The sequence below is a fragment of the Rattus norvegicus genome, chromosome X (genome assembly GCF_021556685.1).
Source record: "Rattus norvegicus strain SHRSP/BbbUtx chromosome X, alternate assembly SHRSP_T2T, whole genome shotgun sequence".
Taxonomy (NCBI): domain Eukaryota; kingdom Metazoa; phylum Chordata; class Mammalia; order Rodentia; family Muridae; genus Rattus; species Rattus norvegicus.
The window spans coordinates 37627084-37654010 of NC_141554.1; the positions used below are offsets into that span (position 1 = coordinate 37627084).

The 26927-nt window shown below is 41.0% G+C and overlaps 1 protein-coding gene and 1 non-coding gene across 2 annotated transcripts in view; both read right to left on the minus strand.

Annotated features, from left to right (window-relative positions):
* The window catches only part of Pir (pirin), a 110620-nt gene that overhangs the window by 62852 nt on the left and 20841 nt on the right, over nt 1-26927 (minus strand). Inside the window, exons 4-5 of the mRNA NM_001009474.1 lie at nt 11870-11953; nt 8365-8571 (exon numbers count right to left, since the gene is read on the minus strand). Of these exons, the coding sequence (NP_001009474.1) occupies nt 8365-8571; nt 11870-11953 (291 nt within the window). The remainder of the gene's footprint in view (nt 1-8364; nt 8572-11869; nt 11954-26927) is intronic.
* On the minus strand, nt 25810-25941 carry LOC120099485 (small nucleolar RNA SNORA17). The gene has a single exon (XR_015647219.1). It is a non-coding gene; the product is annotated as a small nucleolar RNA SNORA17 (small nucleolar RNA).

Below are 26927 nucleotides of genomic sequence, written 5' to 3' on the forward strand. Positions count from 1 at the left end.
CAGAATAGAATCTAAGAACTCAAATTTCCTCTGAAATGGGAACACAGGTAGAATACAAAATGATTGGAGTAAGTTATGTTAGATACATAGCAAATTCCTTTGGTTACATGGCTTTTTAAATGAAGTCATCCAGCCTGTGATTACATGAGTTTGCCCATTCAAAAGGAGACTATGTTGTATCTGTAAGCCACATGAACATTGTCTACAGGTTTAGAAAGGGCATGAAAATAGATAAACAGGATTATATCGAATTTCCATTTAGGACTTATTCTTTGCCAACACACACACACACACACACGCCCCCCCCCACACGAGTATATAATCAATTTATATCACCCTTAAAGTCTCTCTTCGGTAGGTACCCTGGCTATTTCCATTTTACAGATTTAGAAACCTGAGGTTTAGCCAGCTAAACTATTTAAGTTCTCCAGTGTGTTTCAGTAGTGGAGCTAGCCTTGAACCCTGGCCATCTGGCTTCAGACTGTCTTTCTCTGACCTCCTCAAGGTTTGTTTTTGACACAACGGAATGTAGAGCAGCAGGAGTCAAATAGAGGCATCGAGGGAAACAACATTGTGTTCCAAAAGGATCTGGCAATAAATATAGTGGATTGGCTTGCTAAGGATGGAATTGGGACTTGGAAAATTGCATACTCTCATGAAGCAAACATGCAACTGTGTCCTTTCAAAAGTGACAGAAAGTATTCAAACCATCCCATTTTTTTCTCTCCCATTTCAACATTTATTTCAGACTATGTTGTCCTGGCAGAATCTTGCTCAAAATTGCCTATGGCATTTCAAGGGCTGAACAAATGCTTAGACACAAACGACCTGGGGAAAATGGACACAGTTACCTTTGGGTGTATTAAAAAGATGGTTTGGCTAAGGGTAAGGCTCGCAGCATCTTCACATTTTGTTTTGTAGACATAAGTATTCAAGTCCACAGTGTTTACATAGGGTTTGCTAGAAATCATGGGATTGAATCATTTATCTACAAGAACCAAGCCAAACATCCTAAGGATGAGCATATTGCCCTGGCCTAGACGTCAAGCCCATTACAGACTACTGATTGGTTCCTGAGCTACAGCACTGAACCACTCAGAAGCCTGTTAGACCTGTGCGATCTCAGACCTCACTGCAGATCTGCTACACAGGAATCTACCCTTTGTCCAAATCTGCCAGGCAATCCATATGAATAGTAAGGTCAAGTGCATGGCAGCAGTGGACAAACTTTCCAGATAGGTTAGCTATAAAAAGGGAAGTTGTTGGTGAGCCTATGTTGGTTATAAGTAGATCAATCTCTGAAAAGGTATACTCTCAGTATCAAACTGTAATCTAGCTTAAAAGAATCGTTTTTCATTTTAATTTTTTTTTGGTTCTTTTTTTTTCGGAGCTGGGGACCGAACCCAGGGCCTTGCGCTTCCTAGGTAAGCGCTCTACCACTGAGCTAAATCCCCAGCCCCCATTTTAATTTTTATATGTATGCGTGCACATAACCTCAGAGACTAGAATAAGGCATCAGATCCCATGGAGCTAGAGTTACAAGCAGTTATAACCATCTGATGTGCATACTGGGAATCAAACACAGATCCTATGTAAGAGCAGTTCATGTTCTTAACCACTCTCTCTGTAGCCCCCAAATAATCTTCGTGGTGTGTCTTTATGGTAGCTCTAGACCATTTCTGTCCTTACTTTGAAGCAGATTAATTACCTTTTAACTGCAAAACCCAAATTCTTTAGCATTGATAGAATATATAATTCTTCACCCAGTTTCTATCGAATTAGACATAAAACAATCGAAATATTAATATCAACAGCTACCACTTATGTAGTGTTTGCAAAACTGAGTCTTGAAAATCAAGTCATATCCTTAAAACCACACAGCCCATGGTGAAGTGTGTCACCTGGTCTGTCACCAAAGTCCATACAAGTAGCCATGGACCAGAAGTACTTCTAGAAAATCAATGCTGCTCAAGGTTCCGATAGGTCCTTTTTACAAAAATGTTCTCAAGGGCTAGAGAGATGGCTCAGTGGTTAAGAGCACAGTCTGCTCTTCCAGAGGTCCTGAGTTCAATTCCCAGCAACCACATGGTGGCTCATAACCATCTGTAATGAGATCTGGTGCCCTCTTCTGGCCTGCAGGCATACATTTGGGCAGGACACTATACATAATAAATAGATAAATAGATAAATAAATAAATAAATAAACGATTAAATAAATAAATTGCTCTCAAAATAAAGCTGATTATGTTCTCTGGAGAATATAATATACTTCAGAAATTTATTATTCAACAAAATGAAATGAGCAAGGCCAGCTCTACCAATGCATCGTTTCACAAAGGTAAAACATTACTTCTGGTCTCCAAGCCTTGGCTGAAATTGCAGCATCGTATAGTCTACAGCTTGAATGTGCTTTAAAATGCCCACCTGTTGATAACTGGAATGGAATTCAACCTCAAAACTTCTCTGAGTTTTCTATAAATGAAACACCATTGCAAACTCTAAGAATTTATGATATTGCTTGTAGGGCACATGGACCATGCCATTAGACAGAAGAACTGGTAAGACTGAAGCAGGTTCAAAAACCCTGGGGGATCTCATGATTGAGAATAGCAGGTGCTGGAACCAGCTCCCATCCAGGAGCTGTCCTGGAACATGGAACCATGACATCCCTGGGAGGACCATGGCAACCCATCTTGTAGCATAAAAACCTAAGCGTTCTCCATGCTAATAAAGTATCTAAATAGGCCACAAGTGTTTAGCCAATGAACTTCCCTTCCTGGGCATCCCTTCCTGAAGAAGGTATTTAACCCCTGATTCACCCTGAGTAATACAGATGCATTCACATCCATCATAAAAATAAAGCAGTTTGGACAAGCAAGGACCATCTCCTTCATCAAGGGGGAGGGCCTTCATTGTAAAGAACCATGCCTAAATCTCCCTCTCCCGGAGAAGGCCTTCTCTCTTTCAGGCCCTCAGTAGTTTCAGCTCAGAACTAAACTGGATTTCTCCCCATCTTGGACTCGAGTCACCCCTTTCCTGCCTGGCACGGAAGGTACTCTTAGACCACCACTCTCAACTCCTCAAGGTCCCAAGTGGTGTGTGGGTACACAGGGGACTAAGAACCACAGCATCTGTCCCAGCCTCCTGCTGTTCTCACCTGGAGAAATACAGGCTGGGACCCATATGTCTGATTGTGTTCTGCCTTCCTTGAGCAGCATGCCGTCACTGAGGCAGACACACAGCCAAACAATTGAAGGCTTTGCTTATTTAGTAATTCACCAGTTTGACTTCTCTCTTTTTTTTCTGCAGACAGACACATTCTTTTGGGATACAAGGTTAGACAGTTTTTCACTGTATACTCCAGCCTGTCTCAAACTCATGATTCCTCCTGCTTCAGCCTACCTGACACTGGGATTGCAGTCATGTTTCATCACATCTGTCTTCTAAATAGAATCTCCCAGGCAATTTTAATAGACTCAACCAGACAAAGTCTTGTGCTTTGGTAGAAGTGGAGAGGGAGCCTAATACCCTCCAACTTCTACCTCAATTTCCCTAGAACTTTAGAGTCCTGGAAATCGGTACTAGAAGAAAAAAAATACATAGGGAGAAAGTTTGCCAATTTCACTCGTGTTCTTGCCTGGGGCACTTTAGTGATGGTCTCTGGCCTTTTATCAGAAGAGCTCACAAGGTCTTAACTCTCCTCTTCACAAAGAAGTGGAGAAAACTTCAAAAACGCTGAAAAGAAAAGGCTCCAGGCTTGATGAACAAACACAAATTAGTCATAGAAGCACAAAGAAAAGCAATTTCCAACTGCACTACAGACTGAACACTGTTTTCACCCTTCAATTATTTCTCTGTGTACTAGAAACACAAATAAAAGTAAACATAGACCTATGTGTGTTGCAAATCCAAAGCTGTGGTTATAATGCAAGGTAAACAAAACAAACAAACAAATAATGGATTCCAGACAACAATCCAAGCCTACCTAGTAATTGTGCAATGTGTGTTACTGAGTAATTATTTAGTTGCCACTGACAAGCCATAATGCTCACATGCACATAATATAATCAAAATTTACCAAATGTCATAGTTAGCTGAAACTATCAACTTGACAGCACCGAGAGTTAATCAGGAAGTGAAGCTCAATCGAGGAATCACCCAGATCACATTGCTCAGTAGGCATGAATAAGGGAGATTGTCTTGATTGTGAATTGATGAAGGAGAGCCCAGCCCACCAGCAGCACCATTCCCTGGAAAGGTGGTCCTGGGCTATATAAGGAAGCTAGCTAATGTGCTACAGAGCAATGGTGATAAAAAGTACATGACACGGATACAGAGATAGACAGGTCAATCAATGGGCAGAATTAAAGAGCCACTCACCTATGGACACTTGATTTTTGACAAAGAAGCCAAAACCATAAAATGGGGAAAAAAAGCTTCTTCAACAAATGGTGCTGGTCTAACTGGATGTCTGCACGTAGAAGAATGAAAATAGGTTGATATTTATCACCCTGCACAAACCTCAATTCCAAGTGGATCAAGATTCTCAACAGTAAATCAGATAGAAGAGAAAGTATGGAATAGCCTTGAACTCATTGGCACAGGACACAACCCCTGAACAGAACACTAATGGCTCAGGCTCTAAGATCAACAATTGATAAATGAGACCTCACGAAACTGAAGTTTCTGTAAGGCAAAGGACACTGTCAACAAGACAAAACGGCAGCTTACAAATTGGGAAAGGATCTTCAACAACCCTACATGTGACAGAGGGCTAATATCCAAAACTTATAAAGAACTCAAGAAATTAGACACCAACCACCCACATAACCCGATTAAAAAATGGGGCACTGAGCTAAACAAAAAATTCAACAGAGTAATCTCAAATGGGCCAGAAACACTTAAAGAAATGTTCCAAGTCCTTAGTCATCAAGGAAATGCAAACCAAAACAACTCTGAGGTTCTATTTTAGAACGTGCTAAGACAAAAAAAAAAATCAAGAGATAGCACATCTTGGTGAGGATGTGGATCAGGGGAACACTCCTCCATTGCTGGTGGGAGTGCAAGTTATATGACAACTTTGGAAATCAATTTGGTGGTTTCTCAGAAAGCTGAGAACAGTTCTACCTCAAGACCCAGCTATATCACTCCTGGGTATATACCCAAAAGATGCTCCACCATTCCACAAAGACACATGTTCAACTATGTTCATAGCAGCCTTATTTATAATAGTCAGAAACTGGAAATACCCTTGATGTCCTTCAACTGAAGGACAGATAAAGAACATGTAGTACTTCTACACAATAGAATACGGTTCAGTTATTAAAAACAAAGACATCATGAATTTTGCAGGCAAATGGAGAGATCTTATGAATATCATTCTGAGTAAAATAACCCAGTCTCGAAGGTATGTACTCACTTATAAGTGGATATTAGCTACAAAATACAGGATATCCATGCTACATTCCACAGACCCAAAGAAGCTAAACAAGAAAGGAGACCCATGTGAGGAGGCTTGAATATCATTCAGAAGGAAAATAATCATAAGAGTTAAATAATCTTAAAATAATCATAAGAGTCAGAAGGAGGGAGGAAAGTGGGTGGGAAGAGGGATGGGGAGGGGAATGGAGGTGTTCAGGAGCCGGTGTGGGATAGGACAGGAAGCATGGCCAGATGACCACGAGAATGGATGGAAATCTGCAACTGATGGGGGTGAGGAGGTAGGGGGCATCTACAGGAAAAGACAGAGACCTTGGATAAGGGAGACACCCAAGAATCAATGGGGGTGTCCTTACCTGCAGTTCACAACATTGAGGATATTAAACCTGAAGAGACCACCATCTATAAACAGGCAGGAACTCCAATGGATCGATAGGGACACCAGCACACCCACAAAACTTTCAACCCCCATTCTACCTGTTTACAAGTATTCTAGGGACAGGGGATGGAGTAGAGGCTGAGGTAACTGCCAACTGATAACATGCCCAACTTGAGACCCATCCCATGGGTAAGAACTAATTCCTAGCACTACTGATGATACTCTGCTATGCTTGTAGATAGGAATCCATCATGGCTGTCCCCGGAGAGGCTCCACCCAGCAGCTAACTCAAGACAGATGTAGATACCCACAGCCAAACAGTGGATGGAGGTTGGGACTCCTACGGAAGAATAGGAGGAAAGACTGTGGGTCCCAGAGGGGATAGGAACCCCACAAGAAGAACAACAAAGTCAATTAACCTGGACCCTTGGGGCTCTCAGAGACTGAACCACAAATGAAATAATACACATAGGCTGGACTTAGCCTTTCTGCACATATGTAGCAGATGTGCAGCTTGGTCTTCATGTGGGTCCTGAATAACTGGAGCAGGGGCTCTCCCAATCTGTTGTCTGTAGGTAGAATATGTTCTTCTAGCTGTGATGCCTTGTCTGGCCTCAATGGGAGAGGACGCACCTATCCTCACAGAGACTTGATGTGCTGGGGACAGGATACCCAGGGGAGCCCCGACCTACTCGGAGGAGAAGGGGAGGTGAATTGGGGGGGGAAGGCTTGTGGGCGAGGTGACAGTCATGGGCAATGAAAGAATGTAAAGTGAATAAATAAAAATGAATAAATAAAAAAGTAAAATAAGACTGAATACTAGAAAAAAAAAGAAGCTAGCTAACTATGACCCGAGGGAGCTAGCAAACAATATTCCTGCACAGTTTTTGCATTAAGTTCCCGCTTGGTGTCCTTCCCTCATTTCCCTCTGTGATGAACTGTGACCTGGAAACTGAACTAAACCTTCTTTCTCTAAGTTGCTTTTGGTCAGTGCGTTTTTCTCACAGCAACAGAAAGGAAGCTAGAACTGTTAAACTGCTTGTTAAAACAGCCATAGGTGCCAGTTGCTCACTGGTGAGTAGCAAAGCAGTTTGAAATATTCTCATTGCCAAATGCCACATCTCCAGGCCTTTACCAGATTCCCTTGGCTACTTCCATGCTCCCTCCTAGTGGTCATTCACTCCAGAATCAACAACTAGGAGGGGGTATGAAAACCTTGATCTCTTGTCTGGGGTAGGTCAGAACAATGCTAATCTGAAGGGTCCCCAGTGAAGTCTGGTTAAAGCTACTCTCTTGTGGGCTTTGCCTGAGACACTAATCTTGCTTAGTTTCCTTCCTTCTTTGTCTGGGTTCTATTTACTGTTTCCCTATGCGTACTTCCTTTCAAATCGTGTGCACAGATATCTGCATCTCAGAGTCAGCTCATAGGCACCACCAACGACATGGTTCTGTGACTAAGCTCACCATTACCACCTATTGGCTGCGGTGCAGATCCTTTGTCTCCCCAGAAAATTGTCCCAGTGGGCAATTACTACAAAACTTGTCATACCTCCTTCCTAAATTGATTTTATTTCATTAAAAAGCGAGACCCTAACCCAAACAGTATAAAGAAAATATACAGAGTATGTCCTATGTAAGTTAAGTAAACGGCTAACTTTTTTTTTATTTTCTTATTGTTTTAAAGATTTATTTTTTGTTTATGTGTGCACATGCCCTTGGAGGATTGAAGATGTCGCCAGATTCCCAGGAGCTAAAGCTGGGTCACAAAGATGGGTGCTGGGAACTTGCCATGGGTCATCTAGAAGAGCAATGTGCTTTTAACCACTGAGCTATCTCTCCAGCTCCAGGTAAGAACGGCTAACTTTTTTAAGATTTTATTTTGTATTTGTGTATTTGCATGTGTGTGGTGTCTGTGGAAGTCAGAAGAGGGGGTCAGAATCTCTGGAACTGGAGTTATAGGTGGTTGTGTATCAATGAGGGTGCTGGGTATCAAACCTAGGTCTTCTGCAAGAGCAGAAAGTGCTCTTAAGTGCTGAGCCATTCTCTCTAACCCCTACAGTTAATTTTGTCTTAAAACCATGGAACCCTGTCATGTGCTTTCCTTGCTCACTAAGTGGGACTTAAATCATTTGCAAGAATCTTTATGGAGTGAAATTGGTCATGGTTTCTATCTCTTAAAAGCAGTAACTTCACAGTAGCAGGGAGTTAGGATTCAAAGTATTAAATTGGACTAAAAAATGTTAAGAAATGGGGTAAATCTGCACATTATTAAGACATGTCTAGAAAACTGCTTTTCAGTCAAATTTTCCATATGAACATAATTATATTCATAATTTCTTATATTCTCATTTCAACTCTATGAGTTTGCACACAGCAAAATATTTCTGGGTCCCCTTAAGTTGCACATATCCTGATATCTATGAAGCAAGTCTATCCACAGGGACACATACTATGATAAAGTCAGTGAGAGCTGACGACGAAGATAGATCCACCCTGATATCACCATAGACTTCATGTTTCAGAGACACCCAACAGGCATGACTTACCTTTATTCCCAAGGCTTCTCCTGAAATGACAGCGACTGTCACACCATCTTTGCTGGGTTTCGGGATCTCTTCACTTTTCAGTTCCTGGTACTGAGGCTCCACCATCTTTTCTGAGCGTTTCAAATTCACCCAGAGCTGTAAGCCATGGGCTGGCTCCTCTGAGCAGGGCATCTCAGCATGTAGAATGCCTCGTCCTGCAGTCATCCACTGCAAACACCAACAAGAAACCAAATGGAACACATCCAAGAACAAGTCTACGCAGGCGACAACTACATCATGCCAAAGTGACACATGTAACTGGTGCCATGGTCGGAGTGCCTGGACATCTCAAGAAATGACAAATGTCTATGACAGTTCCTGGAGGCTCTTTCAAGTTACCAAAGTCCCCCTTATTTTAAATCAAAGTATCAGAATTGGAATTCCTACAAGGTAAAGAATCCTCTCTGTGATGGCCCTGAGTTTCAGATTGAGCCATTAGATAAGGAATTACAGCCAGAGAGTAGCTAAGAAGGGGAAAAAAGCAATACTGGCCAAGGGAGATGGCAGTCAACAATTCAATTGTATTCCTAGCCTAGTCAACCCAACAGGAAGGTGTGGAGTTGGGATAAATCTTCAGGATTGTTCTGAAATCAGCAAAGAGTTATCAGGATTGTTCCTGAGTAGGAAGCACAACTTTGGGAAAGTGAATTTCCTGGCACAGAGTGCAATTCCCAGGCAGAAATGTAGCAATGAGACATCAGCAGCTAGCATGCACATCAGCTGAAGCATGTGTATGTGAGACTAGATGTCATGGGAAAGCCCACAGCATCCCCTACCCTGGAAATGGGAAGCTTGTACCTCTGGGCATACAATTATAGTAATGGAGCCCTCACTGCTGGGAGAACCAGTTGCTGCCTCTGGCTGTCACCAACTCCACAAGCAGCACATGCGCTGGTGTTCTTGCCTCTCTGCCTGAGTTAACCCTGTTTTGTGTTCTGCTCCACTTGGAATTTCCTTTTTCTTTTATGACAGCATTTTCCTTTTGCTTTTGTTTTTAATTCCATTTTCATTGAAACACAATGATCCAATATGTATACCTTGCATCGCAGAAAATACAAAAGTGATCTGATATAGAGAGCCCCTATCTACACAACTGACTAAAATGATCTAAGCAGTTCTAGGAGATTTAAATTATAACATGTCACACACAAAAGCAATATGGCACAGGGTTTGAGTTTGAGCTTGTAGTTGTTTTGTTTTTCCCAGATAGGGTCTTACTATGTAACCCTGGCTTCGCTGAAACTCACTACGTAAACCAGCCTGGCTTCAAACTCACAGAGATCCACCTGCCCTTGCACTCCTGAGTGCTGGGATAAAATGTGTATGCCACATTGCCTAACCTTGGGTTATTATGGTAAGTGACAACATTGAACCATACAAATGAACCAAAACATAAATAATGAATTGTCGCAAATGCAGAACGTAAGTTGAGAAAAAGTGAATTGAAAAGAGAATTGAAATGGTCTTCAGCTGCTGAAATTGGCAGTGAGAACATCGTAAGTGACCACTACCTGAAGAGCTTCAATACAGGTTCAAGTGGACGATGCAGACAAAGCAGCCATGACTTCCATGAATTGGGAAAGAAATGGCAACTGGGACAGTAACTTTTGATTACACTTGGAGAAAAGTAAAAAACAAAACAACAACAAAATGAAGACTAGGTAAGCTCTGAAAACTGATCTGGGATGGTGAGATGGCTCTGAGGGTAAAAAGCACTCGCTTCCAAGCCTGAAAACCTGAGTTCAATCCTTCGGAACCACTTGCTAAAAAGAGAGAACCAATTCCCATAAGTTATCCTCTGACATTTATACATGCATACACATACAAATAAATAAAGAAGTGTAATACAATTTTTGAGGGCTGGAGAGATGGCTCAGTGGTTAAGAGCACCCGATTACTCTTCCAGAGGTCCTGAGTTCATTTCCCAGCAACCACATGGTGGCTCACAACCATCTGTAATGGGATCTGATGCCCTCTTCTGGTGTGTCTGAAGAGAACTACAGTGTACTCAGATAAAGTAATTAAAAAAATTTTGAAGACTTTATTTGATCCCCAGCAGCACACATACACACACGCATGGACATCCACACAGTGATTGAGGGGGTCAAGGAAAACATTAGAAGAGAACATGAGAGATCTGTGTTGGTTTCCAGCCATAATGGAAGAATCCACTGAAAGATGGCTATGACAGTTAGTGTTCTCAGCCTGATAGAATCTGGAATCACCTGGGAGGCACTTGATGCGGGGGATTACCTTGATTGTGTTAACTCGTGGATAATGCCCATCTTGATGGGAGTAGGACTATTCTTTTGGCAGGGTGTCCTGAACTGTATGAAATAGAGTGGGGAGAGCACTAGCATGCATTCATTGCTCTCTGTTTCTGATTATAGATGTGACGGGACCAACTGCTTCAAGCTCTAGGAGCCTTGCCTTCCCTCCCATGATGGACCATACTTTTGCTATATAGCTAGACTGTTGTTCTTGCCCTAGGAAAATACAGAAGAGACCCTCATGATCAGCTTTGGACCTCAACCATGTGTTTCCCTGGTAATACTGCAGAAAGAAAAGCATGAGTTTTGCCCCATCTTAAGATACTATATAACAAGGTGGAGGTTTGTTGAGACCCATTAAGGGAAAGGTACATCCTCCCATCAAAGAATGGTATCTGAGTTCTAACCCTCACCTTGGATAGAGACATGGCATTCTGATTGTCTTAAAAAACATTACGTACTGTTTTTACTCCCTTAAGAAGGCTAATTCACAAAAAGTCAGGCTAAAGAGATTGGAAGAATTAAGTATCCCCTTAACGAGAGATAAAGAGAAGCTCCTCCCTCAGTTCAATGTTTATAGATCCTCACTACTACTAGGCTTACCCACTTTCTGAATTCTACCTCCAAAAGGACTTTCCTTTTCTTTCCTTCTATCTCTTATTTAGATATAACCAAAAGCCTAAGCATGCTTTCCCTAATACTCGGGACATTTTCACACTCTTTTCTCTGAAGCTCCTCTCCCCTTCCAATAAGCAGTTGCTTGCCAACCTCCATTGCTGAACATGCTGACTTTCTAAGACACTCACTCAAAAAGACATGACTTTCTCTCAGTTTCTCCACCCCCATCTTTCTGGCAGCTCCCAAGTTTCCCAGTTTGCCTGCACTGCTGGTTTTCCTCTCAAACACTGATAAACTCTAATTCTGAGTCTGTTTTTAAATTCTTGATCAGTGTGACTAAAGTCCTGCAAAGAGACCCCTGTTTTTTCCTGGTAATACCATTAACTGTGAAGTAAAAATAACTCTTTCTCCTTTAAGACGTTTTTGTATTTTGTTATAGCAACAGAAAAGAAACTAAGACATGAGAAATCAGAAGTATTAGATTGAGAGAGAACTAGAAGAGAGGGTTAAAGTACTTTATAAGTACACACAAAACCTAAGACTGTTAACCAATCAGCAATTCCCTGTTGTGTCAGTACCTGTAGGTCTCCTGGGTTCATTTTACCAACATGTCCACAGAAGTCTTCATGGGCCATGCTGCCACCTTCTAGAAGATAAGATACCTTTTCAAACAAAAAAAAAGGAAAGAAAAGAAAAGAAATGTTGATCCTTTGGCTACTGTAAAATTAGATTGTTTGGGTTCTTTGTTATTGATTTGTGTCAGTTACATATTTATTTCAGATATTAAACACTATCTTAGTTGGTAAAACATTTCTTTTTATTTCAAGTTGCCTTTTCATTCAAATAATGGACAAAGGATATGACTACACATTATGCCAAAGAAAACATGCAAATGGCTAGCAGGTATGGGAAGAAATGCCCACCGTCACTAATCACAGAAATGCAAATCAAAACCACAGTGTGACATCACCTCACACTTGTTAGGTACATACTATCCTGTTGCCATATCTTCCCAAATCATGAGGCAAACCTCAAACGCTGAGCCAAAATAAATCCTTCCTTCTTTGGGTTGCTTTATAGCAATAAGAAAAATGGGAATGTGTCGGGGAGTGGGGGAAGGCAGTGGTGACAGTGGGCAAGAAAACACAGAGGCTAATAATTGAGAAAAAATAGAAGGAGTGGGAGGATGTTTCAAAGATCTAAGAAACAACAAAGAAGAACAATATACTGGCTTTATCCACGAGCTTGCCTCCTATGGCTATAGCTGGCCTTATACCCTGTGACTACTGTTCCACCAACCACGGTTGATTATGTTTCAGTAGGACAGAGCTTTGGGAAATCCTGTGATCTCCTTTTGGTAATTCCTCCCATTTAGAGGGTGTTCTGTTACTGTTAACCCCCCTTACCTCTTACTCTATGTACCTAATGCTGTTTCCTACTGAGATGCGCTTGCAAGAGAAAACTGAGGCCTTTTCTTTCCTTTTCCCTTCTTCCTAGGAATCAGCTTGCACAGAGAAAGCAAGGGTCTTTGATGATCGGACTCAGACTGGGGACAAGGGCCTTTTTGAGCAGCATGCAGAAGCCAGCCTGCCTACAGATATAGGCCACTTGCTCCAACATTAACTTTTCACAAATACAGATATTTTTGGCCTCCATATTTCTTACTCTTTTACCTTCTCAAGTGGTTGACAATTCAAGCTGGGCAGTAGCCACTGTTTAATTATGTCTCCTCAGAACCTCAAATGAGGGTACCAATAGATCTGTTATTGCCATAGTATTATCATATTATACTGTACCATATAAGCCCTCCACTGTCTGAGCGGTCTATTTTGGGTGTCAGTTCTTTTTTTTTTTTTTTCTTGACTTACATATCTATGGGGAGGGGTGATCGTGTGTGTGTGTGTGTGTGTGTGTGTGTGTGTGTGTGTGTGTGTTTGTGTGTGTGTGTGTATTGTGTGCAAATGCATGAGTGCTTTTCTTAGCATACAAATGAACAGGTTTTCTCATGGCATTCAATAAATTTAAGGGGACAGACAGCAAGCTTCCAGTTTTCAAAGAAGCAGCCAAACTATAAGGAGCATTGTCTACAATTGCTTTCCTGTCTTTCCTAATTTTGTCTAGCTTGGGATAAAGCTCCTTCTTGGATTCTTAAAGAAGAGCCCCTGAAATCACAGTCCCAGATTACTCAAGTCCAACATAAAGTCTTTCAAGTTGCAAACCATAACCTACACACACACACACACACACACACACACACACACACACACACACACACACGTCTTTATATCATTAGTCTTTATATACAGTGTTTTTATTATTATTACTAAGTGTCATAAATGCTTGACAGCAACTTTGCTTATGAGTTCACTGTCTGTAGAATATCTGGAAAAGAAAGAAAACCCCGGAGTAGTTACATCTGAGCATTGAGACCAGCCACATGATCGTTTAGGGCCTTACATAATCACAAACACCTGGAGAACTGCCATGGGTGGTTGACAAATTGCGTTATGTTTAAGCTCAAGAGTTGTGTGTGTCCAATTAAGTAATAAGTTTGTAATCCGAACCAGGTGTTTCCTCAGAGCACTTGATATGCTGTTTGGTCTCCTGTCTTCCTTTCCTCCTTCTAGTTCTTTCCATGGGTCTTTACCAAGTATCTTCGTCCCTTTGTAAGTTCTTCATTCTTTGGGTATTTTGTGTTTGGAGAAAGACACAGACTCACACTGCGATGAGAGAAAAGTGTCATTTACCATGAAAAGTATGAGAAAAGTGAATCTCTGAGAACTGTAAGTTAAGCTGGAAAAATTCCCGCACAAGATAAAATACAGTTTCTTGTTTCTTTCCAGCTGCTATGTAGAAAGAAGAGCAAAGAGGAAGCCGCATTCTGTGTCTGGATATAAAACACAAGACATCCTGTAAAGCCAAAAGTTTACATTATGGGGACAACTATATTTCCTTTTCATTTATTTTTGCCCTAAAATTGTGAGGTTTTTTTTTCCCTACTGGTAGCTTGGTAGTAGAGAAAAAGAAAAAGGAAAGGAAGCAAAAATACCACAGTTGAGGTCATGGTTGACAAGAGATGCCAGCAAGGAACATATTGTGTAATAGAAGCTGAGAACTGTTCTCAGGGGCAGAAATATGATGTTTGAATTTACACACTGAAGGACCCAAGAGGGAAAACATCTTCCCAACATGAGCAATCCCTCTGAAACCTGAACAATCACTAACTCTACTCATCTAACACTAATCATACACACCAGTCCTGAAAGGTGGTCAGAACAACAGTGTTTTAAAAAAGTAAAACCGAAACGGGGTGGCCACACAGTTTGGATGTTGTTCATCAAGCTGGCAAATCACAGGAGGATGCTGTTCCTCTGGTCGTACTTTGAAATGGTCCTGTATAAACAGGACCTGCTTCACTGCTCTCTGCTGGGAGGCTCTTTCTGTATCTAGAAGCTAGTCAGGTTTAGACCTGCTTAGAATCACCAGGTTGCCATTTGTAAATTGTGAGCTGCAGAGTGACGTCCTTTATTTTCTCTTAGAGGATCAGTGGAATCATATGCAACATGAACCTATTAAGGTGGGCTTCTCATTTATGGTCAGAACTAAATGATGACATGTGACCAGGAGCCCAGCACATGTTCAGTAAGTTCTAGAGTCAGGACATATATGGCATTTCCTTGGGCAGGGATCATATCTGTAAGTCCTCCCTCACATCTTCCCACCTTCTTCCTGAGAGATAGACCCAGCCAGTCCCATGGTTCTTTTTGTCACTTCATTCAGGCCTCAGTTCAAATATCACAGACTGAATGAAATCATATTTCAATCTACACGATCCTACCCTGGATTGTTTCTTCTTCCCAGCTTTCTCACGACAGGATGCTGTGTTATAAAATTAGTCATTTATTGGCTAACTAAAAGACTATAAGACTCATGAAAGCTGAGACTTTGAAACATTTTATTAGTATAAAAAATGAATTCCATTGTGTGCAGTCTACATTCTCACCAACAGTGAATACGTGTTCCATTTCCACATGTGTCTTCACCAACATTTATTGCTGTTTGTAGTCTTGAAGACAGCCATTCTGACTAGGATGAGATGCAATTTCAACCTAAGCGTAACTTGCACTTCTAGGATGGCTAAGGATAATCAACATCTTTTTCATATATTTATTGGCCATTTGTACTTCTTCTGAAAACTTTTTGTGAAATTCATTTGCTCATTTATTGATCAGGTGATTTTTTTTTGGTATCCAGTTCCTGAATTCTTTATATGTTCTACATATTAACCCCTTTGACCAGGAGATTCATTTGAGAACCTATAATTAGCAAACTTTTAATTTCCATTCTGTACCCTGTCTCTTTACTCTGTTGATTATTTCTTTGCCACACAGAAGCTTTTTAATTAGATGCAATCACACTTGTCAATTCTTGCTGTGGTTTCCTGAGTCACTGGGGTTGTATTCAGAAAGTCATTCATGTGTATGACTACATCTTGAAGCACTTTCAACAGAGACGTTAAAAAAAAAAAAACCTCTCAACTGTGCCCTTCATACAACTGTCACTGATGATGTATTGGATGCATTAATAAATCTTATATTTCATAATCTTTAAGCATTTACTAAACATCTAGCTGTGGGTATATTCCATAATCTACATGTGATTATTGTGGTTTATTGTCATTAAGGTTACAGCATAACAACAGCAGAGCAAAAAATTAAATCAACATTTTCTGTGTCTGAGGATGAAAGTATTTTTTGCCAGTCCACGTAGCCTCATGAATGTTGACGCCATCATGTAGGGGTTGTGAGCACAGTGGTTGCCTCTGAGGAGAGCTCTGACAGGAGATGCAAGCAGCCAGAATGGTAAAGTTTTCATGAAAGAAACAAGAGGACTTTGTCAATTCAGGTGAATCAGCCATTTGCGGGTACAGATGAAATCCTAGGGCTGTATGCAAAACTGAAAATAAGCCTTATGATTCCTGAAGGGATGAGGTCAATTAAAAGACCCAAAGCTACAATACCCTAGGATGAGGTGACTGGTCCTTTGTTATGGGCGTTCAAGAGCTTTGCTTAAAAACATTTAGTTACAAAGAAAAAAAAAAAAAGAAACTAGCTTACTTGCCTCCTATTTATCCTGCTCTCATTCCTGAAAGTCTTTCAAATCTACTCATTTTCCTTGCACCCTGATTAAAATTTCTGACATGCGTGTCAACATTCTGTAGCAATCATATTCGTAAACCTAATTACTCAGGCAAGTTGAATCTCAGACTCCCGCACTACCTTTCACCTGCTCCTAGATCTCCTGAGGAAAATAAAATCCCTTCCTCTTCAAACCCAAATGCCCAATCTTAGGACTCTCTTCAAATAAAACTTCTGACTCCCTGTGTAACTTCTAGCCACCTTCTTTTTTATATATATATAATTTTATTGGATATATTTTTATTTACATTTCAAATGTTATTCCCTTTCCCAGTTTCCTGTCCATAAGCCCTCTATCCCCTCCCGCTCCCCAATAAGGGTGTCCCGCCCATCCACCCCCCTTATCATCCCACCCCCAGACATTCCCTTACACTGGGGGGGGGGGTCCAACCTTAGTAGGACCAAGGGTTTTCCCTGCCACTGGTGCCCTAACAAGGCTATTCTCTGCTACCTATGCAGTTGGAGCCCAGGGTCAGTCCATGTCTTTCGGTAGTAGTTTAGCCCCTGGAAGCTCTGGTTGGTTGGCATTGTTGTTCTCATGGGGTTGCAAGCTCCTTCGCCTCTTTCAATCCTCCCTCTAATTCCCCCCAAGGGAGTCCTGTTCTCAGTTCAGCAGTTTGCTGCTAGCACTGACCTCTGGATTGGACGTGTTCTGGATGTGTCTCTCAGGAACGATCTATATCCAGTCCCTTTCAGCATGCACTTTCCAGCCACCTTCTTAACTGTCACAAGCTACCTCCAATAAAAAAAAAATGTGGTGAAGGGGCTCACTTCTATTGTTGCATCTTCCACATTATACAGAAGGTCTCGAGTATATGACTTACCAACATCTATGAACACTCAAATTTGAAGCACACAGTGCTATTCTATCCCCATACGGTGGAAAAGTTGGTAGCTACAACTTGTGGCTTAAGAGAGCCCCCTGTTGAGTCAAATGATGTGTGCCTTGCTTCTACAGAAGTAGTTCTCAACCAATGGGTCGAGACCCCTTTGGGGTAGCATTACCCTTTCACAAGAGTCACATATCAGATATTCTGCATATCAAATATTTACACTGAGATTCATAACAGTTACGAAGTAGAAACTAAAATAATTTTATGTCTGTGGGTCACCACAACATGAGGAGCTCTATTAAAGGGTTGCAGCATTAAGAAGGTTGAGAACCACTGGACCACAGTCAGGGCTCACTAAACTAGATGCAGGCTTTGCTAATAGGTGCATTGGTAAGTAAATATGTCTTCTTGGCACATGAGCGGTGCCTGTGCTTAAGGACCTAGTGCCATGGGACAAAGTGTCATCTAGGCATAAAGGGGCGAGCTCTGTTGTGAACAAGAGGGAAGTTATCCCACCTGGCTCTGTCTATAGTTAAAAGCTATCAGGGGAGGTACCTACAAATGAAGTGTCTGAATTTCCTTTCTATACAACCGATCCTCGGAAGGTTTGGGATTCGCCCTTTTGTAGTGAAACAGGTGCTCTTAGCCGTAGAACTATCTCCCTAGCCAGAAATTGTGTTTTAGTGAGTTCTCATTATTATAGCTCTCCATCTCCATATTTTCTTCCTTAAAATTCTAAGAACATAATCTGTAGTACATGAATAATTTACTATTATAATGCAGTGTGCATGAGGTGGACAGAAAAAAATCATTGAGAAATTTATCTGTTTCCAAAGGTATTTCAGTTGAACTGCTATTTTTTCCCTGTCTGACCTATGTTTGGTGTCAGACCAGGTTTTAATTCTAAAGCTGTTGTGGGCATCATTGGATCAGGAGGCCCTAAACAATCTCCTTTATAGCTTTAAGAAGTAAAATAAATAATCTTAACGCTCTTGATACAACTAACTTGATCCATTTCCTCACAATACCGGAAGGTTGGAGAGACAAGAACATTACTTTGCACTTTCAGGTAGGAAAATTTGGGTCCCTGGCCCCAGACAGCATCAATTCCTACAGTAAGTTTAGCAGCAGCCCTGACTATGACCCACCAAATGGCAGTAGTGCTCAGAGCCTTAACCACAATTACTTTGGAAGGACCCAGTAGACAAAATTACCCTCAAGTGACATAGAGAATACTCTGCCAAAAGCTAAACTTCTGGGCTTAAGATGCTTCTATTTTAGGCACAAATGTGTCAACTTGGGGGTCTGTGAATGTAGCAGTTCCCATGAGTTCACAACGAGAGACCAATCTGGCTTGGCTTTCATGCCTTCCCTAGTAAAGGCTCAAGCTTTAAGATAGATTCCATCACATGCCTCAAGCCCCATTCCACCCTTGCTTATACAGCTCCTAAATCTGCTTGGAATATTCACTGTTTCTATTACCCACTCTCTACCTTTACCTCCACTGTCTAGAGAATCAATTTTATTCTTGGTTCTTTTTTTTTTCGGAGCTGGGGACCAAACCCAGGGCCTTGCGCTTCCTAGGCAAGGTCAATTTTATTCTTAAGGCTCTCCTAAATAGTCAAGGTTTTGGTTGGTTGGTTTGGTTTGAATTTTGCAGCTTGAGGACAACTTTATTATAGCCTACAAGAAAGATACCCCAGGGCAAGCAAGTTATAAATCATGGCAGCTGCCCCAAGGAGAAGAATAGAGAAGAGGAGAAAAAGTAAAATAAAATAAAATAAAATAAAATAAAATAAAATAAAATAAAATGCCATGCCCCTTGACTTAAGACAGCATAGAGGTGCAACAGTAGGCAGCCATATGGTGATGAGGAGGGTTTTAGAGAAAGAATAAGGGAGTCTAAAGTGTTAGGGAGTTCATGCTTAGAAAAGAAATACAATGAAGCAAAGGGAAGGTACATTTTCCTGAGTAATTCAGAAAAGGGGACAAACTTACGAAGCAATATAGCTAGCTTGTTCTATAAAAGACTCGGTTAGGATCGGAAACGCTGGGAGGAACAAGGACAGTGTCTCATTAAACAGATAATTCTTCCACCTCTCTAACATGGCTGGAGATGCACTAGCCTCCCTCCGGGCAGTGCTACATTTCAGAGAAGTCGGTCTGTAGCCAGCACACTGACCCCTGCCCAGCTGGGACCTGGCTAATTAGGTCTCCACTCAAGGAAAAGGTTCTATTTTCTTGGCAACATATTTTTCTCTATTTTTTTTACTGCACATACCCCAACATTGCCCTCTTTAAAGTGGTAACTCTAAAGTCATTTAGGAAATGGATGGAAATCAGGGTACATATATGTCATTTTCACCATGAAAATCTGGAGATTCTGTTCCAAAGCGGCCACCAGAGGGTATCAGTGTCTGGCCTGGAGTTCTAGTCCCCACCCACACATCCACCCACAAATATAGCTATAGCCTCTGGATAGTGGTACTCATTGGGGAGATGGGAAAGTTGGGGTTCGTTCTGGTGTTTCTGGCCAGAGAACCAAAAACATTTCTAAAACTGTTGCGTTGGGGTCCCTGCCACATCCAGTTTCTATGTCTTGTTCTCATCATTGTCTTGCTGATGAGGACACCCTGAAAACTCAAGGTTTAATTGAAACCTCTCACACATTTCTGATAGCAGTCACAGGTTCTTCCTCACTTGGACTGTAAAGCTTCTTCCAATGGACTTCTCTCATTCCTCCTTAGCCATTTCCTACATTCTGTGTAGAGCCAAAGACCTTCACCCCCACATCTAAACTCATGTGTGCACTAAGTCAGGCTTTTACTTTGACCATCTTTTCTATTGGTGGGGCCCTATGATATAACACAGTTCTTAAAGAAACCCACTGCTCCTGGGTTACCCTCCTGGGTACCCTCCTGGGTTGCACACTGCCAGACTGCCAGATATTAGTAGCTTATCTGGTTAACTAGAATAGGACACAAACTAGCCCCATTTTATGTTGAGAGAGGAGAACCAAGTAACTGAGTCACATTCTTCTGAAGTAAGCTTACCAGTTTCTTACATGTGCAGCCAGACATGATCTAGGTCTATGCAAGAGTCTGATCTGTTCTGATGCGTGCCTATTCTCTGTCAGCACATTTGGTTTCACTACGATTCTTTGATATTCTTAATATGTTAGTACCAAGGGGTATCTTAGAGTGGGAATTGATTTTGCTAACTTTCTATAATCCTTTAGCTTCACCACAAGGAACACCAAGTCAACATATGTTAAAATCTGTAATGGCAACTTCAAGACAAATCCTGAGCCACTGCCCCCCCCTCCATTTAAATCACTAACCAAAGGTATATATGCCACTTTAGTGTTTTCTTTGACTATTGCTTTATCTCTATGTAATTTTCCTTCCTCCTTTTCAATATCTGCAATTGTTATTAATAGCCTCAAAGCTCCCAGGCTCCATTAAATCATCATAGTTCTTACAGACACTTGCCCCTTCTCATATCCATAGGAATACAGCTGATATCTACCTGTTAAAAGCACCATAAAATAATCATTGAACAATGGACAATCTCTGTGATATTGAGGAAGTTATTTCCCAGTTTTCCCGAAATATTTTGTATTGGCCTTTTGAGAGGGTCTCATAGGCCAGGAAGGTCTCTAACTTCCTACTGAAGCTTAGGGATGGCTTTGAATATCTATCTCCTCCTCCTCCTCCTCCTCCTCCTCCTCCTCCTCTTCCTCCTCCTCCTTCTCCTCCTCTTCCCCTCCTCCAAGTTCTGGGATTTCAGGTGTCTCACACCATGCCTGGCTCAGAATATTTTCTTTCCTTGTCAAATTTCGTGTTGAATTTAGTCCAGTTTTTCTTTCCAACCGAGACACAGCCATCTTGAAATGGCTTATGTCAGAAAATGGTTCGCTGTTAAGAAACAAGCTGTGTGGAGACAGGAGGTCTGAAGTCAGGAGTAAGTTTGTTAAGTGTGAATCACTAGGGCCTTTCCCTTCCTCTCCAGGATATTGTTCAGACATTGCCTGCAAATGCTGCTGGCTAGTAACCAGGAATTATGAGCGTTTCTTTTCTGATGGGCACACCCTTGGAAACAGGGTGGTTTTGTTCTAACAAAAACCAAGGAACTTGCTGAGACTTGTCATGAAACTTTAAGCTATAGTTTTCCATTTAACTAAGAACGACACGGACAGCATCCTTATGTATCCTTGTGAAGCACATCTGGTGGTTTACTCCTAACAGTTTTTTTTTTTTGATTCTGGCTCCAAAAATCTTAGATGTGGCGCATCTCCTCAGCACCTATAAAATACTTTAAACCAAAGTGACCAACTATCTCAATTTGCCCAGGACTGAGGAGTACCCAGAAACATAAGATTTCCAGCCAAAAACCATGGAAAGTCTTGATTTTATCATTTAAAGGTAATTTTGAAATGTGCAAAACCCATTTCTCAATGGGGTAGTTGAAAAGCACATCAAGAGGGCATAAACTATCAGTCCCTCTTCTTTTAAATTAAGCTTTGGAAAGACTTGCCTGGTCTTCATACTACTCACTATTTCTGATAATTATAGTTGCCCTAGGCAAATTTAATGTCAATCTGGACCAGAAATGGAGTAACTGCTTCATCTTTCTACTGCCTACTACTTGGGCCTCTTGAAAACTCCCAGAATTTGGATTCCAGGCAGGAAATTGTGTTGTAACCACTAGCTGTGCCTCTTTCTGCAGGATATGCCTTTCCTTGGCTTTTTAAGGCAAGTTTTAAAAATATTTTATTAGTGTATATTAATTCTACACGATAAAGGGTTTCATTATGACAACTTTTCACATGTATTTAATATATCTTGACCACTCTCAAAATGTCTTTGATTCAGTCTCTCATCCTCTCCCCTGTCTTGCTAATCCCCTTCCTTCCTCTCAGCTGGTCATACTTCTGCTCTTTTTTTTAATGGTACAATGCGGTTTCTTTTGGGTTGCTTAAAGAAAAACAGCTATGCAAACCTTCAAACAACAACAAAATAGAGATCTACATAAACCTAAGAGTTTTAAGACTGATGAAATATTAGGTTTTGTTTTGTTTTTTTTTTTTTACTTTTTTGTGCCTCAGAGAATCTTAGTAGTTCTGGTGTGGGTGGTCATCTGCACCAGCATTTTTTACATTTCATTGCATATGTCGCTCAGATTGTGGTGGTGTCCTTAAAGTACAATTTCAGAGCCAGTAGCACTGAGTTGGAGTCTGAACATTCCAGGAGATAACATTACTGGGTCATGGATCCCACATGAAGCTATCAGAATTTTATAGGAAGGTATTCTCAGGTGAGCTCATGTTGAAAAGATATTCATTATATTTTATATTCATGTATTAGCACATAATTTTCATTTAAAAGATAATGCTGAACTCCAGAATAGCATTATGTTAAATACCACTGATTCTGGTGGCACACCCATTGTCTGAATGCTACTTGGGCATAAGAAAGTCACCTAGATAGAGGAATCACTATCCCTGAACTCAAGCAGTATTACAGAGAATAGTGATAAAAACTGCATGGTATTGGTACAGAGACAGACAGATAGACCAATGGAACAGAATTGAAGACCCAGAAATGAACCCACACACTTATGGGCACTTGATTTTTGACAAAGGAGCCAAAACCATCCAATGGAAAAAAGACAGCATTTTCAGCAAATGGTGCTGGTTCAACTGGAGGTCAACATGTAGAAGAATGCAGATCGATCCATTCTCATCACCCTGTACAAAGCTTAAGTCCAAATGGATCAAGGACCTCCACATCAAACCAGACACACTCAAACTAATAGAAGAAAAACTAGGGAAGCATCTGGAACACATGGGCACTGGAGAAAATTTCCTGAACAAAACACCAATGGCTTATGCTCTAAGATCAAGAATTGACAAATGGGATCTCATAAAACTGCAAAGCTTCTGTAAGGCAAAGGACACTGTCTTTAGGACAAAACAACAACCAACAGATTGGGAAAAGATCTTTACCAATCCTACAACTGATAGAGGGCTCATGTCCAAAATATACAAAGAACTCAAGAAGTTAGACTGCAGGGAAACAAATAACCCTATTAAAAATGGGGTTCAGAGCTAAACAAAGAATTCACAGCTGAGGAATGCCAAATGGCTGAGAAACACCTAAAGAAATGCTCAACATCTTTAGTCATAAGGGAAATGCAAATCAAAACAACCCTGAGATTTCACCTCACACCAGTGAGAATGGCTATGATCAAAAACTCAGGGGACAACAGATGCTGGCGAGGATGTGGAGAAAGAGGAACACTCCTCCATTGTTGGTGGGATTGCAAACCGGTACAACCATTCTGGAAATCAGTCTGGAGGATCCTCAGAAAATTGGACATTGAACTGCCTGAGGATCCAGCTATACCTCTCTTGGGCATATACCCAAAAGATGCCCCAACATATAAAAAAGACACGTGCTCCACTATGTTCATTGCAGCCTTATTTATAATAGCCAGAAGCTGGAAAGAACCCAGATGCCCTTCAACAGAGGAATGGATACAGAAAATGTGGTACATCTACACAATGGAATATTACTCAGCTATCAAAAACAACGAGTTTATGAAATTCGTAGGCAAATGGTTGGAACTGGAAAACATCATCCTGAGTGAGCTAACCCAATCACAGAAAGACATACATGGTATGCACTCATTGATAAGTGGCTATTAGCCCAAATGCTTGAATTACCCTAGATGCCTAGAACAAACGAAACTCAAGACAGATGATCAAAATGTGAATGCTTCACTCCTTCTCTAAAAGGGGAACAAGAATACCCTTGGCAGGGAAGAGAGAGGCAAAGATTAAAACAGAGACTGAAGGATCTCCCATTCAGAGCCTGCCCCACATGTGGCCCATACATATACAGCCACCCAATTAGACAAGATGGATGAAGCAAAGAAGTGCAGACTGACAGGAGCTGGATGTAGATCTCTCCTGAGAGACACAGCCAGAATACAGCAAATACAGAGGCGAATGCCAGCAGCAAAGCACTGAACTGAGAACGGGACCCCCGTTGAAGGAATCAGAGAAAGAACTCGAAGAGCTTGAAGGGGCTCGAGACCCCATATGAACAACAATGCCAAGCAACCAGAGCTTCCAGGGACTAAGCCACTACCTAAAGACTATACATGGACTGACCCTGGGCTGCAACCTCATAGGTAGCAATGAATAGCCTAGTAAGAAAGAGCACCAGTGGATGGGGAAGCCCTGGGTCCTGCTAAGACTGAACCCCCAGTGAACTAGATTGTTGGGGGGAGGGTGGTAATGGGGGGAGGATGGGGAGGGGAATGCCCATATAGAAGGGGAGGGGGAGGGGCTAGGGGGATGTTGGCCTGGAAACCGGGAAAGGTAATAACAATTGAAATGTAAATAAGAAATACGCAAGTTAATAAAGATGGAGGAAAAAATAAAAAAACAAAGAAACAAACAAACAAAAAAGTCACCTGAATATAGGAACTTATCCCATCTTGCATAGGCAATTGCACTGATGGTCAAAATCTCCCTTTGTTCTATAGTAAGAATCTATGTTGTTCCCCAAAAGGCTTACATTTGGAGCATGTAAAGTAAACATCACCCTTCTTGTCACTGTTACAAGCTCCAATCATTAAAAAGGATTTGGTTTCCTTAATGCACAAAGAACTTCTATAAAACAGCTATGATACCAACAAGTTTCAAGGTTTATTTTAAATTGAAAAATAAATAGCTTTAGTTCACATATTATTGATGAGGACAATACAAGTGGGAAAGGCCAAAGATATGTGTCTACAATAAACAAATATATTCAAATCAAAACCAACTTTTTAAAAGAAAATGTTTTCTTTTAAATTGCTAAGAAAGTGTAAACTAAATTACAGTGAAGTGGTTTTATCTGTTAAAATAGCAAGCATTTAAATGTCAAGTAAATGTATTGTAGTGCTTATGCTGAGAGGAAATGGGTACCTTCTTATATCACCATGGTAATGCTGATTGGTGCTACAGCATGGCTGGACAACCTGACCTAAGTTCCGTGGGTAGAATCCACATGGTGAAGGGAGACAGCCAATTCTGGAAAGTTGTTCTCTGACCTCCACACAGGTGCCATGGCAAACAAGGGTCACACACACACACACACACACACACACACACACACACACACACACACAATAAATAAATAAACAAATAAATAGATAAATAAATTTTAAGATATATTTTTAAATTTTGTTTTGGTTCTTTTTGAATTTCATATCACGTACCCTAATCCCACTCATCCTCCCTTTCTCTTATACCTGCCCTCCACCCTTGCAACCTCCCCCCAACAGAAAGCAAAGCTTGTTGTGGAAGCTGCAGTATGTCACAGTAGGTCCCACTGTATACCCTTTGTCCACACTTCTTGCAGATGTTCATTGCAATGACTCATTGGTCTGCCTAGAGCCATACAGGTGGTGGTCTCGGGCTCACCTTTTTAAAGGACTGTTAGATTACTAATCACTCAGATGTCCATAGGTCAGAACACTGAGTGTAGACATAAGCTCTCTCCTCTCTGCCACCTACTGATGCACATGTGACACAGCAGCCACATCTACAATGACTCTCAGGACAGGAATAAAGCCATTATTAATTAGCTTCTTGAAGTATAATTGAAAATTTCTAACAGTATAATGTTATATATATTTTAAAAGATAGCATGATACTAGAAAAAGTCAAACAATAACAATTGCTACTTCTGGGTGGTGGTATAACATAACAAGCATCCCAATCATGTTCTTATTTCCAAATCATTTTATTTCTTTTCTATTTTAATTTTGTATACTAGTCAGAATTTTCCAACATGACAAGCCTTTGGGATTTAGATTGAGCTCAAGAGAGAAAATAACTAAGAGCTTAAGGTAGACTTGGCTTTAAATTAAAGGATTCAATTTTTCATCAATAGTTTTCAAAGTTGTTTTATTTTTATTTTATATGTATGAATGTGTTGTGTGTTATATAACTGCACTGTGGGCAAAAGAGATCAACCCTGGAACTGGAGTTTCAGATACTTGTGAGGAATGTAGGTGCTGGGACCTGAACCTAGGACTTTTGCACCCTCTAAAGTACTCTTAACTTTTGAGTCATTGAAGAACCAGCCTGCCCCCATCTGAAGCTTAAAAGCTTTCTTAGAGTAAAGATAAATTAGGTTCATTCCTGATTATGATTCAACCACTGTTTCTTGAAGATTAAGCCATGCCCCACCTGTAACCTTAACTACAAAAGGCTCTGTACTGCCTGTTCCAGGAATGATGATCATGTCTTCATTTCAAAAAGCTATTTATGGGTTGGGGATTTAGCTCAGTGGTAGAGCGCTTGCCTAGGAAGCGCAAGGCCCTGGGTTCGGTCCCCAGCTCCAAAAAAAAAGAACCAAAAAAAAAAAAAAGAGAAAGTTAAGTCCTGGCTTACCTATTCTCTGGGGAGAAAACTGACATAGCCATTCCTCAGGATCTGAATTAGTAATGTTCTATAAAACTATCACAATCCTTTAATTAGCAAGTCCTAAATTATTGGCTCCTAATGGCAACCTAAGATTGGGTTTCTTCAAGTCTCTGGCAACAAT